Source organism: Amphiura filiformis, chromosome 1 (genome assembly GCF_039555335.1).
Source record: "Amphiura filiformis chromosome 1, Afil_fr2py, whole genome shotgun sequence".
NCBI lineage: Eukaryota > Metazoa > Echinodermata > Ophiuroidea > Amphilepidida > Amphiuridae > Amphiura > Amphiura filiformis.
In genome coordinates, this window is record NC_092628.1 from 70,815,293 (window position 1) to 70,837,330 (window position 22,038).

General features: G+C 35.7%; 1 protein-coding gene across 1 annotated transcript in view; it reads left to right on the forward strand.

The window, feature by feature from the left end:
* LOC140152405 (uncharacterized) overlaps positions 1–22,038 on the forward strand; it is a 145,496-nt gene that overhangs the window by 108,911 nt on the left and 14,547 nt on the right. Inside the window, exons 71-79 of the mRNA XM_072174713.1 lie at positions 9,142–9,277; positions 10,091–10,204; positions 11,450–11,638; positions 12,368–12,561; positions 13,973–14,000; positions 14,751–14,855; positions 16,273–16,334; positions 19,491–19,548; positions 20,750–20,896. Of these exons, the coding sequence (XP_072030814.1) occupies positions 9,142–9,277; positions 10,091–10,204; positions 11,450–11,638; positions 12,368–12,561; positions 13,973–14,000; positions 14,751–14,855; positions 16,273–16,334; positions 19,491–19,548; positions 20,750–20,896 (1,033 nt within the window). The remainder of the gene's footprint in view (positions 1–9,141; positions 9,278–10,090; positions 10,205–11,449; positions 11,639–12,367; positions 12,562–13,972; positions 14,001–14,750; positions 14,856–16,272; positions 16,335–19,490; positions 19,549–20,749; positions 20,897–22,038) is intronic.

Consider the following 22,038-nt stretch of genomic DNA (forward strand, 5'->3'; position numbering starts at 1 on the left):
TTTAATATTTGTGTGTTTTGTTGATAGGTCGTACAGGCTGGGGCATAGCATGGTACCTCAATAATGAGATCATACCAGTCCTAACTCTAACCCGTGGTGTTACCTATACATTTGAGGTATTAGGAGGGGATAATGCTGCTATATCAGCTCAATATCATCCCTTCTATATCACTGATGACCCTACTGGTGGATATTTCCAGTTATCTGAAGCTGAGCAACAGGTGAGTAGGCCTACTGTGAAAACTGGTATTTATGGTATTCATTCTTGCATCTTGCACTTCAAAATGTAATGAGTTTCCACAGGTTCATGTTCCCTATAAAGAAAAAGCAGGTTTTGTAGTGTTGGTTGCAAAGCAACTAAGGCATTAGCCAACTTAACACATGCTGGTCATGGTTTCCCCATTTAAGTAATATCCGTATTCTGCAGCACTGAAGTGTATATCCTGCTTATCAGAAAAGTATATGGCACTTTTCTTGTTGATACTGCACTAACGTGAAAGTAGGTTTCTGATTGGCTGATTGATCTCACATAATGAAATACTGACACCTCACTTGCTAAAATATTAAGCGGTGTATCATCACATTACGTAGCGTTGCGTGAACCAGTTCTTTTTATGCGGTTAACAAGGCATACATGTTGGCAAGTGCCAAACATCCCTGTTAGATACTTTAATAACCTGTGCAACCAGGAACAACTGCTGTAATTTTCACATGTGTATGGCTGAACAATTTCAGCTAATCTTTTGGTCAGGGAGAATGAGATGTTTTTGCTTTTACTGTAAACTACTATTTCACCACACACAATTTAGACACTGCCATTCAGCATTGTAACAAAATGTACATTTAACATTTGTGTGTCAATCATTCATGCAAAATTGGCTTAGTGTGTATTGGACAATGTCAAATATAATAGACCAATTAAAGTGAGCTACCAAAATATGTAACATTCAAATAGCTTGCATATTCAATTCATTTCTCTACCACTTTTCATTTCAGGCATTTACCATCTTTGCTGGTCCTGCAGGTAAATTTAATATTATTATTATCTATTTGCACAGACCCTTGTCAATATGTGAATAGGGATGAGATGCCTGTGTTATAAGAAAATGTTGTATTTAAATTTCATGTCAAACAGTTTGAGCATATTTATTGTTAACTATTATTAAAGGGGCATTTCATGCCTTGCCCCACCCCCCCCCCCACTTTTTTTTCTAATTTGAGATTTTGATACCATCAGAAACCTCTGGCTACATTAAGGTTGCATACCAAAAATGTCTTGCAGATTCATTTCATTGGCAAAAATATCATAAAATTAGTATTTTGATTCTGTTCACAGAACAAAATTACAACACAGTGGTCTATGGAGCTTATGTAATACACAAAATTATGCATACCTCACATACGCAAAATTGGAATCAAATGAAATTTTGGATGTCTATTGAAACATACCATAAAAAGGGGATGATGTTCTTTATATATAACTGTTTAAATTGATATGAGATATCATGGTCTTAGCAGAATTCATTGTTTAGAACCCCCATGCTAAATCCATTATATTGTATCATGTGTTGTCCTATTGATTTTGGATCTCATATTGTTTGTTTATTTGAACATTTCCTTGTTTTTTATTTGTAGATTTCTTTTATTTATGTGTTTATAATATATTTAATGAAAATGTTCATTTTTCCAGAGGGCCCACTTTGTTCATGGGAAAGTACACCTGGTTGTTCACCTGATGACTACAGTACATTTGCTGGCTACCGTGACAACTGTTTGACAGAACAATGTGATATAGGTAGCCCTGGAATACTTACATGGACCCCTGATGAGAACACACCCGATTTAGTGTACTATCATGTGAGTACGGCATATCATCCATCAATCAGCCTTAAGGGTAGACGAGGTGTTGTTGGTCGAAGCAACCAAAAAAAAAAAATCGATTTTCATTCTCTAGATCAATAAATTATTGACAAATAACACCTTGATGTTTTGCAAAAGTTCATTCTACAAATTATATAATTTGAAAACTTGCTTAATTTATTGTTTTTAATGAATTATGTACATTTTACAAAAGTGTTGTTGTTTCAGCCCTCTTTACAACATAACTCAAGAACCACAGGACCTACAAAACTATTTCTGTGATATTTGAATTCTTCTACACGCTCGCAAGGAAATGAGCAATGCTATTTTTGCCAAAGCTCATTACCATTCGCAAGATGTTGTGAACTACCAAATCGCAACACTTTAAAATAGTGTATTACCTTAAAGCAGTTGACACAAAATACTGTGCATTATGATTAATGGCTAATGCAGCAGTTGTTTCTCTTTTGTTTTTATGTCATCAAAATCACCGACAGCCATCTTATTTACAACATATCAGGTGTTCTTTGTGGTTTTAATCTTCTTTATAAGTACAATTTTGACCTAATTAACACCTTGTGAACTTCTCTAGCTCACATTTGCTTAGAGTGTTTAGAGGCCCCTTTCAGTTGATTTTAGCTTGCAATTGGGTAAAAGTATTTAAATCTGCATGTGGGTTTGCATATAGGTGTGGCACCTTTGCTATTGCGGATTATAACATTGTTTGGATTATAAATGTAAAGAATTAACATTCTCTTGAAATGACTTGCCTAAGTACCTGCTACATTGATTTGGTTGAATATTGATGTTAGAGCAAATGTGGAAAGAAGCATGCATTGTAGGTTTAATATTCTTAAACACTTCAGAATGTTCCAGCAAATCTTATTGGTTCTTAGTCTTGTGATATGAAATGATGACACACACTTTAGCATGTGCATGTTAACGTGATACTCATACGCGCTATTTGAACCAAATAAGAGGTGCATAGCAACAATGGGACTGGTTAATTTTAAGCCCTAGGTAATTCTTTGTAAAATGTAGAAATAATTTGATTAAAATTTGTAATCTATAATATTTTATTGTATTGCTTTTAGCCGCTCTTGTGCATCTATCATCGCATATAACACAGACGACATCATTATATTTGGCGTAAAACAACTCGGCTTCACCTCATTGTTTTACTTAAAATAATGATGTCGCCCATTTTATATGAGATGATAGATGCACTTCAGCGGCTAAAAACAATACATTTGTTCTCTAATTAAAAACTAATTTGTGATTAACATATTTCTCCTATTTAACAGTGCTATACTCACAGATATTTGGGCTGGAAGATTAATGTTGTTGATCCACCACCTGTTGGTAAGTTCAAGATAATTTCAACAACTTCTTTTAATAATTGAAAGGGTGTGTACATGTAACCTACCAAAAGCAAATATGTGCAATATATAAAACAAAATTAATGTGATAGGTATGGGTACATCACATGTGCATTATAAAAAAAGATTAATACACAATCTATTATGAAAACTAAAAACTTCTACTCTGTTTTTAAAACATTTACTCACAATCAAACATTCAATTTGTTACTGAAGTATTTATTAAGTTTCAATTTGATGCAAAGAATGTTCTTAATTTGAATGGCATCATATTTTACAAAGCAAAGTTTGATTGCAAAATTTTGTCATATTATAAATAATAGTGCATCTGATGCATTTACATATTTTTGTTCCATTATGGTTTTGTGAACATTGAATTCCTAGTTGTAAAAAGTAATTAAATGTATTGTATTGTTGCGTAAACTTCAATTGTGCTATATTTCCCGCTATAAGTTACTAGATATTTTGGGTTTTAAAGTCTCTCAAATCATGCTTACTTTGAATGATTCATTTTCAGATACAACCTATTATGGCAAGCTAATTGGTGAATTATCCGGTGATGGCAATGGTTCCCCTACAGCACATAGTGTCGCTGGCAAGGTGTATGCTATTGATGATAGGACATTATGGTTCAGAGATTTCACATTTGATGGCAATGCACCAGGTAAGGGATACAACACATTTAAAAATGCAATTGTATATAGCATTTTCCCTGTCTGTCTGGGTATTAACGCACTAGAAATATTGGTAAAAGGCCCATTCAGAACACCCGATCCAGAACACCATAAAACTCATCAAATTTCAGATTTTAGTATATAAGTATTACTTTTTTTTTCTTATTGCGCAACAATACTATCAGACTTGGCATGGTACTGTGCTATCAGTAGACACAGAGCTTGTACCGAGCATAGCATTTTACCCTTTCAGAGCAAGTTATTTACATACTTTATGCAATATATGTTATACATTCTGATTAAATCAGAATTAAACCTATACATATTGCTCTGTCGATGATCTTGTTGGCTCAACTCAAAACTTGTTTTCCACAATTCTTATGTTTCAGATGCCCATTTCTGGTTGGGAAGCTCTGCTGAAGCTGATGCTTCTGGAGAAATTGCTGCATTCAATCCTATGAAGTGAGTATTGGGTAACAGTCATTAATGTATACACAGGGAATGGATGCAAATACAGTTGTGTTAACCACCAAGGTTACACATAAGATTTATCTAATTAACAACAGTATACTTTGGATGTTTTTTGTTCATGTAAAAATACTATGCTTTGAATTGTAGTTGATATGAGGTTTTTATTGTCAGAACCATCACTTATTGACTTTTCCTTAGTTGACATAGGGCAGTCTTCAGTGAACAGCTATTTTTAAGGCCACCAAAAACCTTTTAAAATAGCAAATACGCAAGGTCTTCTTGTTCACTGTTCACAAGGGGCAGTCTTCAGTGAACAGCTCTTTTCAGAGCCATCAGTAATACATGTCTCATACTTAAATACTTTGTCCTGAAGAAGTCAGAGCTACTTCTGACCAAAGCTCTGATAGCATTGTTTTGTTTTGTCTATTTTTTGTTTTTAATTTTGGTGTTATAGCACCTTCCATGTAGTGCTAAACATCTCAAATCACCACTTTCTTTTATGTATATCCCAACCATTTCATTTTATCCCCAAGAACAGCCTTATCTCTTTTGATTCTGCAAATAGTAGTGTTGTAGCTGTTGTTTTAAACCTACTACTGTACTACACTTGTGATGTATCAATATATGCTTTCTTTAACTCTATGCAGCCTACAAGAGAAGCTTGGAGCATACACCAACCAGCATGTAATAGCAGTTTTACCACCTGGTAAAACTTTATCAGACTACACCTGGATATCTGTATGGTGTGTACAAGCTGGGGTGAGTAAAAGCAGCACAGAGTAATAGCATGTAAGGCTATTAGAATCTAGTGGACTTTACCACCTGGTAAAATCCAACTAAAGTGGAATATATCTGTGGTGTAGATAAGCTTTGCTTAGCATTACAAAGTCAGATTATAAAATAGGATGAGTATCTAGGCAAACTTTGTCACCTGGTAATAAATGTCTTGATACAAATTATACAGAGTAGTGCAAATTAATTACATCATTATACAGTTAAAATCGAGTGGACTTTACCACTTGGTAAAATCCATCAAGACTTGGCGTAGAACAAAGTCAGGTTGTAAAATATCATGAGTATATAGGCTAACTTTGTCACCTGGTAATAACTGTCTTGATACACTTTGATTTCTGTTTGAAGAAGACAAGCTGGGGTGAGTGAGAGTAACAGAAACATGTACAATTGAGGGATCCTAATAGGGACTTTCTCACATTGTGAAATTGTCAGAAAACACATGTTTATCTGTGTGGTGTAAACAGGTAGTAGTATTATGTAGTACAGAGAATAATACCAAATCACACACAAAAATCTTCTACAGGTTTGTTTGATTTCTTTATTATTCCTCAGGCCAATTTTGGACAAGTTTTACTCTCCAGTGACTTTGTTGCTCCAGCTGAACATGACCTAGGCATGCTGGGAACTGATCCACCAGCACACGGTGTCACTGCAGACAGGGTGGTCATTGTGAACACTCGCCAATTCCGTATTGAGAATCTCAACTATGATGGCTCAGCACCTGGTAAGTGTAGCTTAGTTTTCATGTTGTTTTATTTAAGTGTACTTTGTCTAAGTTAGTAAGGTTATATTTAGTTTTGATGACATTGATTATCTACCAATGATGATTGCATGGCTTGGCACCAGGGTTCACAGTTTGCTCTCAAATAACCAGGTCCACTTTTTTATGCTGGACCCATTTAGATCCCATTTAGTTGAAATTTGCGGGTCCCAAATTGATTTTTGTGGGTCCAAATTGTACTTATGTACGAAACTTCAGAAACACTCGGAAATGTATTAAAGTATGCTGAATTTGGCACCCAAAACTTACCAAAGTCGAGTCAAATTACTCGGTATTATATGACTTGCCGCGATCGGCCGACTTTCTCATAAAGAACTACAATTACTACCTAATAACATGTACTACTTTCATCATCTAATTATTTGGTTATTTTGTTATATTTGCTCGGTTGAAATATACAACTACCGCAAAAACGTGTTTTCGCTATGTTTTGAATTGATCCTGTTTTGTTGACATTTTTATTGTAACATAATATTTGCACGATCCGAAAAAAAATCGCAAGTCAACCTCTTCCACAGTTCCCCTCGTATCGCTGATCAAATATCTGTGCATGAAATAGCGATGAGGTGTGTATCATGTTGGAGCGATTTTTGTAATTATATGTAATTTATGAATGAAAAGTGAGCCGATTGAGCTGGGTTATCGCACAATGACGATCTATGATGATATTTTCTATTTCTTGGATGGGATTTTTTTCGGGTCCAAGCACAGCTTGCTGGACCCATTCAGGTTACATAATCTTACTTTTTCCGGGTCCCCTGGACGTGAAAACGCGATAAACTGTGAACCCTGCTTGGCACCTGGTAAGTCCGACTTATATTTCATGCTGTTTTATTTTAGTGTATTTAGTTAAAGTTGGTAATGTAATATTTAGTCTGACAGCATTGATTATCTACCAATGATAATTACATGGTTCTGAAGAAGCAAAACATCAGTAAATGTGTATTTATTGTTGAATGAAAGGTACCCCTTTAACTAAACATTACATATAATATGTGACCCCTCGGCACAACTGAGCCTGGATGTCGCCAGTGCCACTATATATATTGAGATATTCTCCATCGAACTTAACAATAAACAATAGGAAACAAAGGATTTATTGACTGTTTTATTGATTTTTCACTGCTTAAATGTCAAGTACTATAGACATGATATACATCATTTTAAAGCTAATTTCAAGCAGAATATTTTGGTTGAATATCTCAAAAATGATGATTGGCGACTTCAGGGCTCAGTTGTGCCGAGGGGTCACATATTCCTAAATAATGTTATCCTTGCCTACCACCTTGCCAGCATTTGTCTTGTAGGTCTTGCACCTAATCCTGTTGTTTGTGCCTAGACTACAACATTGACTGCTATGTTTTGGTCTGTCATCATTTTCTTTTCTTTTTTTTATATTTCAGATACATATTACTGGGCAGGTAAAGGGACTCCAGATGAAAATGGATTCATAGTCCTGGATGAAAATCTCACGTTAGTATTTATGCATTTTGGTTTAACCGTAGACAGATCAACATACCAATGACTTATGTTTACTGCAGTGATCAATCCACTGGTTTTCTGTAAATCTATTTTGCAAACTGATTTCTGTTGACAATCATCTTTGATTGAGACAGGCATTTAAGATTTATTTGAGGAATTTCAGCTGCACTATTCATTGTATTGCATCAATTGTTAAATTCTGAAATTATTTTGTTTCTTATCAAACAGAGAGGAGAAGTTGGGTGCGTTGGTAGATGCCACAGTAACCATCACTCTACCCGAAGGCAAAACTATGTTTGACATAGACTATATAAGTCTATGGTGTAGACAAGCTAGTGCTAACTTTGGTCATGTTGTCATTCCACCAATGAAAGAGCTGTCTATACCACCATATATTGAGGCTGGTGGCATGATGCCTGTAAGTAATTTAGTTTTAACCCATTCCACAAGGGCGTTGACTGCAGACGACATGTTCCAAATTTTCTTTAAATTTTCAAAAATGTTAAAATTGTACATTTCTATAACTATATTTGTGACATGATCTGGTCCATGGTGGCCAAAGGCGGCAAACTTGAAACTGAGATAAATGCAAAAATATGGAGTAAAAAACAATAAAATGCATAAGAAAATACACATCTCAAAACCTCATAACTTTAGAACCAATTTCAGTATCCGATAGCCTATGTTACTACAAGATAATAATTTCAAAAATGCCTCCTTTGGCCCCCCATGGACCAGATCATGTCACATTTGGAATGAGCATGAAAAATACATTCACATGAGAATAAACAAGCCCAGTATTGGTTTAGTGGTTATTGAGAGAGCTGTTGATATTTTGAGAAAATATCTCAAAACTTGTTATCCTATGACCAACATGCCAAGCATTAATATGGATATCAGTTTCTGATCTCAGCAATCATAAGCTGTTAATAAATCTCATCGCCCTTTGCCAAACATATAGTTTTATCTGAATATCATAAATTCTTCCGCATGCTATTAATCAATTAAAGTTCCATTCAGTGAGCCCAGCACAAGTGTAAACAAAATTTAAATTGTTTATAAATTGATTAAAAGTGAAGGATAAGTAATTCAAATTGTTATTTAGTATTTTTGAAAAAGGGCTTTTAAGTTTTTTATTGTCGTTGCTTTTTGTTAATACATGTTACAATTTCTCTTTTTTATGATTAATAGGATGGTGGATATAATAACTGTGAGGTACTTGTAGATGATGATTACCATGTCAGCTGGTCTGTAACTGGTGAGATGATAGATGTAGAGCTCAGAGGGAGAGTTGATCCGGGATCATACTTAGCATTTGGGATCAGTGGTTCAGATTTCGGCAGCCTAATGATTGGAGCTGATGTTGCAGTAGGATGGATTGATAAGATGACTGGTGACGGGATGGTGGAAGATTATCATCTTAATGCATATGAACAAGTAAGTGTGTGTGTGATCACATCCGTCCTCTGTATGTGTTGTCTGTCTGTTTGAGGGTGTATGTGTCTGTCTGTTTGATTTTGCTGTGTGTACTGGATTGAAGAAATAACTTGAAGTTGGTAATTCTTTCAGCAGTCACATCTTCACATAATGATTTTATATTTGTTTGTTGGGGTGTGTGTGGATTCATTTGTGCACAGACAGACAAAATCAAATACAATAACATATTTTTTACAAATGTATTGTTGCCTTTACCCTACAGTGTGTTGTCACATCTGGGTCTGGTGCATGTCCAGATACTACTGCTAGGCCATTAGGAGTTGCTAGTGTTACCATAGTGAAATCATCTTATGAAAATGGTATCACAGCTGTGTCCTATAGAAGAAAACTGGATACAGGTATGTATATCATCTGCAAAACATGAGGAGTATGTAGTCAACAGGAGGTTTAATGAGAGAATAAATTCAATCTTGTCAACCAGATTTTTCCAACATTCTTTGGAGCAACCAATGTTTGCGGTCAGTACCGCTGACCTTCAGCTGGGTTGTGATGTTAAACACCTTGAGTCCTGATGACATCACCTTGTGACGTCATTTGGTGAGGTAGAGTTCTGATTGTTCTGTCCCAGGCATATGACAGGTTTAATGTTCATAATATTAATGTGATATTCCCATGCAGCTGTAAATGTGACACAACCTTTCTATATATAATACAAGTTCTCAATTTTTGTGCTTCACATTATTATCTCAAATTAATGACATTGTAGTATTGCAATGCAACTTTTGTATACATAGTTATTGCAAAGTAGCAACTCAAATAGAAACATACTTTTAATCATTAAAGCACATGTTTTGATTTATATTATACACAGTGATGAATTATAAAACTGATAATAAATTCTTCTTCTATGCTAGCAAAATAAGTAGCAGAACCTAAGAAACCTATGGTGGTCAAAGGTCATCAAACTTGATAGAATTGTTTAATGAATTGTCATTATTGCAATAATTTATTTGTTGGATCTCAGTCAAAGCAAGAACAATATGGGATATTAAAAACAGATGGATATCTCAGGTTAAGAGTCACTTCAAAATACACAGGATTTTGAAATATTTGCTGTAGTATTTGTAGAAATATAATTTGATGCCATTCATTTGTAAGATAATCTGCAGAGAAACATTCTATATATTACAGTTTCTTGTTATATGTTTCAGGTGATGCTAATGGTGATAAGATAATAAGAACTGACCAACCCATGTATATTGTTTGGGGTATTGGCAATCTCAACCCCAGTGGTACAGTTGCCAAACATAATAGGCGGACCATAGGTAAGATAAACTCAATGTTGGGATATAAGAGTCATTCCAATTTATCCCAAATCTATGCGTAATATTGTTACAAGCATAAAGCTGAATTTATACTCAATCGCCGAGCGATTGCGATTAAACGCTTTTGAAAAGCGATGGGCAATCGCCGAATTCTTGCGATGCATCGCTCGTCGCTTTTGCATTTATACTTATCACGGCGATAGCGATTGCAGACGACAATTAAAATATTCTAAATGCCTCAAAATACATTTTTAAAACATCAAATGCTGTCAATAATTATTGCTTTGAATTAATTAATCACCAAAATTTAATAATCTAGAGAGTTAAATTAATTAGCAAAATAATAGATCCAGTTGGTTGAAAATGATTGGTTGGCGCATTCACGTGTCAAGCGATATCGCTGGGAAGTTGAGATTTCTTCAACTTGCAAAAGCGATGTCGCTTTTTGCCTCCGCGATTTGAATCGATTGATCGACTTGGCGCTCTGGAAATGTAAGTAAACATTGAGCATGCGTGAAAATCGCTTTTCTGCAAAAGCGATCGAGTATAAATTCAGCTTTAGTGTCAGCAAGCAGACCTCTGTAAAGTAGATTATTATTGCAACAAAGCACATATTTTTACATCACCATTTATATAGTTTGAAAATGAATTTTGCTGCTGATTAATTCAATGTACCATAAAACCTTGTCTACAAGCATAATATGCCTCTAAACGAGGGTTTTTTTGATGAAAGAGACGAGAGGCAGACACTCTCCACAAAAACAATATTTGGAGTTTGAACAACTATTTTACTGATATAAACGGCTGTACAAACGCGTATTATTATGAGACCAATCTATTGCAATGTGTTTGTGGGGGTATTTGCCTTTCGTCTTTCGTAAAAAAAAACCCTTGTTTAGAGGCATATATGCTTGTAGACGGAATTCTATGGTATTATCTTATAACCAGTTCCTCATTGTGATATACAAAATTCAATGAACATGAGAAGTTATCTGAAGAAATTCATCATTGATGACAAGTATGTTCAATTTCTCCCTCATTTTAATCATTAAAATATAATGTATGCTGTTTAGATTTGAGTAGATATGTTTGATTTGTCCTGCTATGCATATTGTCATAGGATCATTTACTGTAAAGTATTACAACACATCTCATTTAGGTGACATAATGTGGCATACAACTATTATTGACAAAGTCTTTATCACTTGAATAAACTTGTTTCATACTGATGTCTTCCAATTACAGGAAATGTTGAGATTGACTTTGGTCGTCAAGGTTCCACCTGCCCAGCATTGATGCCACCTCCTGTTGCTCCAACACCTGATCCTGATGGTCCATGGACCCCAGTTGAGATCATTGCAGGAGAGGATATCACTGTGTTCCGTGCTACTATGGGCCAGGCTGGAGGGAGACGTGGATATGAAGGCATCACAGGTATGTCAACTGAGACCATTTAAAATGGTTCAGAAGGTTGGCTAAAAAATTGAGCATAGAAATCTCTTTTAAATGCATGTGTAATTAATCAGAAATGTTGGCTCACTTTCAAATATCTTGCGCATAGTTTAGTGGGAAGATATAAAGAACAAATAAGTGGTATGGTTTAAGAATTTTGGACTAGCAAAGTATGAAATAAACATCTGCATTACTCTCTAATTTTTGACAATGTAGTCTGAGACACCTACCTAAGAAAAGATTGCAGGGTATTTTTCACCCTTTTCTTAAGTTTATCCCCAACCCTGGACTGGTGGGTAATACAGGGTTCCACTGTCTTTGAAAGTCCTTGAATTTGAACAAACCTTTTCAAGGCCTTGAAAGTCCGGGAAATTTTCACAAGGTCCTTGATAGTCCTTGAAAATTGGAATTTTACCTAAAGTATAATTTTGACAAAATTTGGGGAGTGGAGAGGAGCTGTTACTTTCATTAATATGCAGCTTTTTGTGTTGTTGCAAGTCCTTGAAATCAATGCTTTTGGACCTTGAAAGTCCTTGAAAAGTCCTTGAATTTTAAAGGCTTCAAGGTGCAGGAACCCTGGTAATATACTACTAGAAAGACATAAGCAAATGTTTCAAGCATAATCAAGATAAGACTGGAGTTATATGATCCAAGTATCTCGCGTAATGTATCCCATCGACTTATTGAATACTTGTTGTGTTTTGTTGATAGGTCGTACAGGCTGGGGCATAGCATGGTACCTGAATAATGAGATCATACCAGTCCTAACTCTAACCCGTGGTGTTACTTATACATTTGAGGTATTAGGAGGGGATAATGCTGCTATATCAGCTCAATATCATCCCTTCTATATCACTGATGATCCTACTGGTGGATATTTCCAGTTATCTGAAGCAGAACAACAGGTGAGTAGACTAATATAAAAAATATACACCTGATTAATTTATCGCATATTCTTCTTATTAAATACTTGTCTTCCCAAGCTGAGCAACAGGTGGTTAGACCTACTGTAAAAATTGGTATTACTGTAAAAATTGGTATTTGATATTTATTTGATTCATTTCTTTTACTTCAACAATGAATGTAATTATCGTCCACATGTTTATGTTTTGTGTGAAAAGAAAAAGTGGGTTTTGTAACAGAGGCGGATTTAGGGGCGCGCAGCGCGCCCTCTATTTTTTGACTAGCAAAGGCGCCAGCCTAACTTAAAAATACAAAAAATGAAAGAAATTCAAAAAAATGAACAAATTCGGCCATGAGCAGCAAACAATGGGCCAAAACCGTTGAGTTTTCGAGGGGGTAACCCCCTTACCACCATTTTTTCGTCGTCGACCAAAAGGTGCCCCCTCTATCAAAAATTCCTGGATCCGCCCCTGTGTAGTGTTGAAAGCTAACCAACAAGGTGAAAGCCAACTTTCATCCTGGTAGCTCAATACAAGTTGCTCCATACACCATTAACCAACAGCCTGGATCTGCAGCACTGAAGTGCATACCCTGCTTGTCAGAGAAGTTTGATATATGTGTAAACTTGGAAGTGGGTTTCTGATTGGCTGATCATTTCATTTAATGAAGTATTTGTTAAACAAACCATGTAACATCGATCACCCTGTTTGTTTTATTTGTTCAACATGGCGCACATGTCAGCAAGTGCTGAACATATCTGGTGAACACTGTCATTTTTTTTCATTTTTTGAAATTTTTTAATGCAAACTGCACTATTTTAAAGACGCATCACCACACACATTTTAAACGCTGCCATTAAGCATTGTATTAAAATGTATATGCATCTGACATTTAGGTGTCAATCATTTATCCAAATTTGGATCTGTGTATTAAACATGCCCAAATGTTGTAGGTTGTTCATGAACACTCTTTGATAGTGAGAACCAAGAGCAAGCGCTAGAAAAATCCAAAACATGCATTGATTGTGTCTAATGCGCTGGTGCGCACTCCACGTACAACATGCAGTGCTTTCGGACTAGTTCATTTTTCTTGCGGGTTGATGCATTTATATTTGCTTGTATTTTCCAACACATTTAGTGACAATTTTTCTATAAAAATAGCAAAAGTCGTGTATGAAATAGGTTAATAAATGTGTATCACTTGTTGCTCGTGAAATTATATAAAATTATGCACTTGTACTTGTTCTAATGCACTCCCCCTTCAGGGCTCATGCATTAGACACATCAAAATCTCAGTATGTGCGCATTATTTTGTACAATTTCACGAGCAACAAGTGATACGCATTTATTAACTTATAATTGTTATTTGGTAGAAATGTTTAAATTTTCCTTTCTCTACTGCTTTTCATTCCAGGCATTCACCATCTTTGCTGGTCCTGCAGGTAATTTATTTATTAGATAATGTAGCTATTTATTTCACTTCAGAGAACTCTTGTCCTTCTATATGAGAAGACATTTTGTCCCCATTGTCTTTTTGTAAAGAACAATTCCACAGATTTAATTCTGCAAATATTAGAATAGTGATAAGATGCCTGTGTAATCAATCAAAAATGTTGCCTCTAAAGTTCACTTTCAAATACCTTGCAAATAGTTATTGTCACTTTCAAACCTCTCAAGCATTATTATCGCCAACTATTTTCAAGACTTGTCCACTATATGGTGTGTTTTTTTCAATGTGCATGGAGGTTTAATTATTTTTTAAAAACTTGTAATTGGCAAAATTTATCATCTGTCCTTTTTTATGCAAATGTCATGATAATATATCATATAAAATGGAAAGTTAAATGACGTAAGGAACAAATTTCATAAGGAATCTACAGTTTCCTCATTTTAACATAATTTTAAATGAAAGAACTGGAAAAGTGATCCTGCCCAGGAATCAAACCCTGATTTGCAAGACACGTGCCTTAACCACTTGGCATTCTTGAGCTTCTTGAAAACTGTCAATTCATTGGATTTGTATTGTTACTGTGACAAAGCTGTTGAAAGTTTATCTAATTATATTATGTGCTGTTCTTGTCTGCTATTGACCTGTTGGTATTTCTGGCCATTTTTTGTTGTTGTTTATTTGAATGTTTGCTTGTTTTGTTTTCTTTTATTATTTATCTTTTATTTGTTTATAATATATTCAGAGGGCCCACTCTGCTCATGGGAAAGTACACTTGGTTGTTCCCCTGATGACTACAGTACATTTGCTGGTTACCGTGACAACTGTTTGACAGAACAATGTGCAGCAGGTAGTCCAGGAATACTAACATGGACCCCTGATGAGAACACACCGGATTTAGTCTACTACCATGTGAGTATATAACCATATATAGGTAGTCCAGGAATACTTACATGGACCCCTGATGAGAACACACCTGATTTAGTCTACTATCATGTGAGTATATAACCATATATAGGTAGTCCAGGAATACTAACATGGACCCCTGATGAGAACACACCTGATTTAGTCTACTACCATGTGAGTATATAACCATATATAGGTAGTCCAGGAATACTAACATGGACCCCTGATGAGAACACACCTGATTTAGTCTACTATCATGTGAGTATATAACCATATATAGGTAGTCCAGGAATACTTACATGGACCCCTGATGAGAACACACCTGATTTAGTCTACTATCATGTGAGTATATAACCATATATAGGTAGTCCAGGAATACTAACATGGACCCCTGATGAGAACACACCGGATTTAGTTTACTATCATGTGAGTATATAACCATATATAGGTAGTCCAGGAATACTAACATGGACCCCTGATGAGAACACACCGGATTTAGTTTACTATCATGTGAGTATATAACCATATATAGGTAGTCCAGGAATACTTACATGGACCCCTGATGAGAACACACCTGATTTAGTTTACTATCATGTGAGTATATAACCATATATAGGTAGTCCAGGAATACTTACATGGACCCCTGATGAGAACACACGGATTTAGTCTACTATCATGTGAGTATATAACCATATATAGGTAGTCCAGGAATACTAACATGGACCCCTGATGAGAACACACCTGATTTAGTCTACTATCATGTGAGTATATAACCATATATAGGTAGTCCAGGAATACTAACATGGACCCCTGATGAGAACACACCTGATTTAGTTTACTATCATGTGAGTATATAACCATATATAGGTAGTCCAGGAATACTTACATGGACCCTGATGAGAACACACCTGATTTAGTTTACTATCATGTTAGTATTCCTGGACTACCTATATATGGTTATATACTCACTGATGAGAACACACCTGATTTAGTCTACTATCATGTGAGTATATAACCATATATAGGTAGTCCAGGAATACTTACATGGACCCCTGATGAGAACACACCTGATTTAGTTTACTATCATGTGAGTATATAACCATATATAGGTAGTCCAGGAATACTTACATGGACCCCTGATGAGAACACACCTGATTTAGTTTACTATCATGTGAGTATATAACCATATATAGGTAGTCCAGGAATACTAACATGGACCCCTGATGAGAACACACCTGATTTAGTCTACTATCATGTGAGTATATAACCATATATAGGTAGTCCAGGAATACTTACATGGACCCCTGATGAGAACACACCTGATTTAGTTTACTATCATGTGAGTATATAACCATATATAGGTAGTCCAGGAATACTTACATGGACCCCTGATGAGAACACACCGGATTTAGTCTACTATCATGTGAGTATATAACCATATATAGGTAGTCCAGGAATACTTACATGGACCCCTGATGAGAACACACCTGATTTAGTCTACTATCATGTGAGTATATAACCATATATAGGTAGTCCAGGAATACTTACATGGACCCCTGATGAGAACACACCTGATTTAGTTTACTATCATGTGAGTATATAACCATATATAGGTAGTCCAGGAATACTAACATGGACCCCTGATGAGAACACACCTGATTTAGTTTACTATCATGTGAGTATATAACCATATATAGGTAGTCCAGGAATACTAACATGGACCCCTGATGAGAACACACCAGATTCAGTCTACTATCATGTGAGTATATAACCATATATAGGTAGTCCAGGAATACTTACATGGACCCCTGATGAGAACACACCTGATTTAGTTTACTATCATGTGAGTATATAACCATATATAGGTAGTCCAGGAATACTTACATGGACCCCTGATGAGAACACACCTGATTTAGTTTACTATCATGTGAGTATATAACCATATATAGGTAGTCCAGGAATACTTACATGGACCCCTGATGAGAACACACCTGATTTAGTCTCCTATCATGTGAGTATATAACCATATATAGGTAACCCAGGAATACTAACATGGACCCCTGATGAGAACACACCTGATTTAGTCTATCATGTGAGTATATAACCATATATAGGTAGTCCAGGAATACTTACATGGACCCCTGATGAGAACACACCTGATTTAGTTTACTATCATGTGAGTATATAACCATATATAGGTAGTCCAGGAATACTAACATGGACCCCTGATGAGAACACACCGGATTTAGTTTACTATCATGTGAGTATATAACCATATATAGGTAGTCCAGGAATACTAACATGGACCCCTGATGAGAACACACCGGATTTAGTTTACTATCATGTGAGTATATAACCATATATAGGTAGTCCAGGAATACTTACATGGACCCCTGATGAGAACACACCTGATTTAGTTTACTATCATGTGAGTATATAACCATATATAGGTAGTCCAGGAATACTAACATGGACCCCTGATGAGAACACACCGGATTTAGTTTACTATCATGTGAGTATATAACCATATATAGGTAGTCCAGGAATACTAACATGGACCCTGATGAGAACACACCGATTTAGTTTACTATCATGTGAGTATATAACCATATATAGGTAGTCCAGGAATACTTACATGGACCCCTGATGAGAACACACCTGATTTAGTTTACTATCATGTGAGTATATAACCATATATAGGTAGTCCAGGAATACTAACATGGACCCCTGATGAGAACACACCTGATTTAGTTTACTATCATGTGAGTATATAACCATATATAGGTAGTCCAGGAATACTAACATGGACCCCTGATGAGAACACACCGGATTTAGTTTACTATCATGTGAGTATATAACCATATATAGGTAGTCCAGGAATACTTACATGGACCCCTGATGAGAACACACCTGATTTAGTTTACTATCATGTGAGTATATAACCATATATAGGTAGTCCAGGAATACTAACATGGACCCCTGATGAGAACACACCTGATTTAGTCTACTATCATGTGAGTATATAACCATATATAGGTAGTCCAGGAATACTAACATGGACCCCTGATGAGAACACACCTGATTTAGTTTACTATCATGTGAGTATATAACCATATATAGGTAGTCCAGGAATACTTACATGGACCCCTGATGAGAACACACCTGATTTAGTTTACTATCATGTGAGTATATAACCATATATAGGTAGTCCAGGAATACTAACATGGACCCCTGATGAGAACACCCCGGATTTAGTTTACTATCATGTGAGTATATAACCATATATAGGTAGTCCAGGAATACTTACATGGACCCCTGATGAGAACACACCTGATTTAGTCTACTATCATGTGAGTATATAACCATATATATGTAGTCCAGGAATACTAACATGGACCCCTGATGAGAACACACCTGATTTAGTTTACTATCATGTGAGTATATAACCATATATATGTAGTCCAGGAATACTAACATGGACCCCTGATGAGAACACACCGGATTTAGTTTACTATCATGTGAGTATATAACCATATATAGGTAGTCCAGGAATACTTACATGGACCCCTGATGAGAACACACCTGATTTAGTTTACTATCATGTGAGTATATAACCATATATAGGTAGTCCAGGAATACTAACATGGACCCCTGATGAGAACACACCGGATTTAGTCTACTATCATGTGAGTATATAACCATATATAGGTAGTCCAGGAATACTTACATGGACCCCTGATGAGAACACACCTGATTTAGTTTACTATCATGTGAGTATATAACCATATATAGGTAGTCCAGGAATACTAACATGGACCCCTGATGAGAACACACGGATTTAGTTTACTATCATGTGAGTATATAACCATATATAGGTAGTCCAGGAATACTAACATGGACCCCTGATGAGAACTCACCGGATTTAGTCTACTATCATGTGAGTAGGGCTTATCAGCATTCAGTAGTAGAGTTGACCAAAGCAATTGTTACTATGTAGCAGTTGCATTGGTGTGTTATTTGTTGTCATAGTCTACCCACACAGCCATCTTATTTACATCAAGTCAGGTGTTTTTTGTGGGTGTAATTCTCCTCTTTGTATTGGACCTTATCAGCACATTATGAACTCAAGCCTGTTTAGAGGCTCTTGAAATTGATTTTATCTTGAAATTGGGTAAAAACATTTAATTGGTATTAAAGTTAGTGTGTTATTTGTTCTGTATATTATTTCTGTTATTCTGAATTACAATATCATTTTGCATGTTTGACTTTCATAACATAGTTAGAGTAAGGTAGTTAGAGTAAGGTTTCCCTTAAAATGTCTAATCTATGTGCCTTGCCACTAATTAGGTTGAACACAGTATATTAAGTGATGGATCACATCTAACAACAAAGTATAGATGGTGGGATGAAGGCATTAGCATGCAATTTTAGTTAGACATGAAAAGATGCAAACTTCACAAACCTACATATTAGACATACAAAATTTATTGATGGTAGATCAAAAGCAGAAAGAAGCATATGTGTTGAATATTGTAAATATGCAGTGATTAACATATTACTGTTTTCTCCCATTTAACAGTGCTATACTCACAGATATTTGGGCTGGAAGATTAATGTTGTTGATCCACCTCCTGTTGGTAAGTTCAGACAACTTGTATCAGGGCTGTCAACTTTTTAGAATTGCTTGGCGTGAGACAGAGGCATACCGGGATTTGCCGACTCCAATGTTCATTTTGTACCATGATTATTTGAACCACGGCGCTCGGAAATGTGAAAAGCGGGGGGTAGGAGTAATTACTACCTAGGCGTGAGATTATACTACCTTGGCGTGAGACCGTGAGAAAGTGACCCAATGCGTGAGAGTTGACAGCCCTGCTTGTATTCCTTTTGCACAGAAAGCAATCACTGTTAAATAGGAATTAACCAGATTTGTACATGCAATGTTACCAAAAGCTAATATCATAATTCAATATGATTAACATGCGTGCATTAGCATTTTATTTCTTGAAAATACATGTATGAAAAGACAATACCTTTACAGAATTGAATTTGATAAATTGCAGCTTATTACTTGTAGGTTCATGCATGTATCACTTGTTGGGAGTAAAATTGCACAAAACACAAAATAATGCACACATACTGACATGTTGGTATGTGTAATGCACAAGCCCTGCAGAGGGGACTGCATTAGATCAGCAACATCTGTGTCTAATGCATGACAATTTTGGTATTGAAAAATACAGGATTTACGACTACCTAGTATGGCGGCGCCCACAGAATAGCGTGGAAAGTTACATTTTCGTGGAAAAAACAACAAAAATTACACCCGAAAGTGCATCATCAAGCAAGAATCTGATGAAATTAGTGAATAATTAGGCAATGAAATGGATGGAAGTTTGAGTCATAGTAGGTTTTGTCCATGCAATTTAGCGATCGTCACTGACATGACATGATGACACAACTCAAGTTTTAAGCTTACTCAAATGATATGGCATGAAAATGTTTGCATTTTTGTCAATTTTTCATTGAAAAAATGGAGGGGGGGCATTTATTAGAGGGGAGCATTTATTACAGACAATACGGTATTTAAGAATGTAACATCTAATCTTTTATCATATCTGATGTAGTACAATCACAAAATTTTGGGGAATGTATGAACAGGGTTCATGAACAGGGTTCATTCATCTAATTGAGGATGCCCTCGATTCTTTGAATGAACCCCTAAATTATGCTTAAAAATCAAATGAAAAACATGTTGTTTTTTTGCCAGCAATAAGTTGCTAGATATATTGATTTTTAAAGCCTTTCACATGCATATTTTCAATGATTCATTTTCAGATACAACCTATTATGGCAAGCTAATTGGTGAATTATCCGGTGATGGCAATGGTTCCCCTACATTACATAGTGTCGCTGGCAAGGTGTATGCTATTGATGATAGGACATTATGGTTCAGAGATTTCACATTTGATGGCAATGCACCAGGTAAGAGCTGGACATAACTTCTTTTGTGGAGTATAAGACCGGTCCACATGAGTGTTTTTTTCCGTCGATTACGATCGTGTCATAATCGTGTTATGATATCAGTACCGTTTATCTGATCAATGTCGTCAGCATACTACAATCATGTCATCATTTGCGAATTACGACACAATGACGAAAATATACTAGTGTGGACTGGGATTTATACATTATTTAGAGGTTAATGACTGCACATCAGTTGTTTTGAGGAATATCCCGAGAGGCGCAGCCCCGAAGGATATTCCGAGGTCCAAAGCACAATGTTTAGATATTTCAAAATACCCGAAAAATAACTGATGCAAAGTCATTAACCTCATTCATAACCGTCACTTTTCACTTTTTAAAAATCAATTTACGTCACATTTTCTTCTTTTAATTTGAAAACAGAACACAATCTTAACTTTATCTGTTGTTTTCCCTGTAAAAAATCGAATAGCCCATTAGGGAAATACCGCTAGCGACCAATCACACTAGCACACAATCATGCGATGTCCAAATACGCCGGCCAGCGTCCGCGTAAATTGTTCGAACAGCGTAACACGCCATCTTAACGCGGTCATTGTAGAGCGCATTACTTTTAGCTACGCCACGAGACGCGGTCATTATACTTTATTCAATGACCTGCATTTGCGTCAGCGTATTTAAAAGTTATTATCTGTGATTGGATCGCACTTGCTGCGTATATTAATGAGGTTATGAATACATAATAATGTCTGCTTTACACAAAGATCATTTTCAATATGAAAGTTGAAGTTCTATTCACACTATGTGAAGTTTTTTATCTGTAATTTTAAATTGTTAAAGCTACAGCTTTTATCTGCAGATTGATCTGGATTGTTGATCAGATTGACAACTTTTGAGCTGTAAGGTCAGAACTGGATCATGTTAAAGACTGCAGCTTTGTACATATACACTGAAGTTAGACCTAGAAAAATTGTTTAATTGGCGTAACATAAAAAAATTAGGGTAGGTCGGTCGGCAATTAAAAAAAATAAATTTACACACACATTTTAAGTGGTAAATTGCGTATGATAAAGGCCTTGGAACTTTTTTTTTTTTGTTTTTTTTTTTTTTTGCAAAAAAAATGTAAAAGTCTAGGGTCAGGC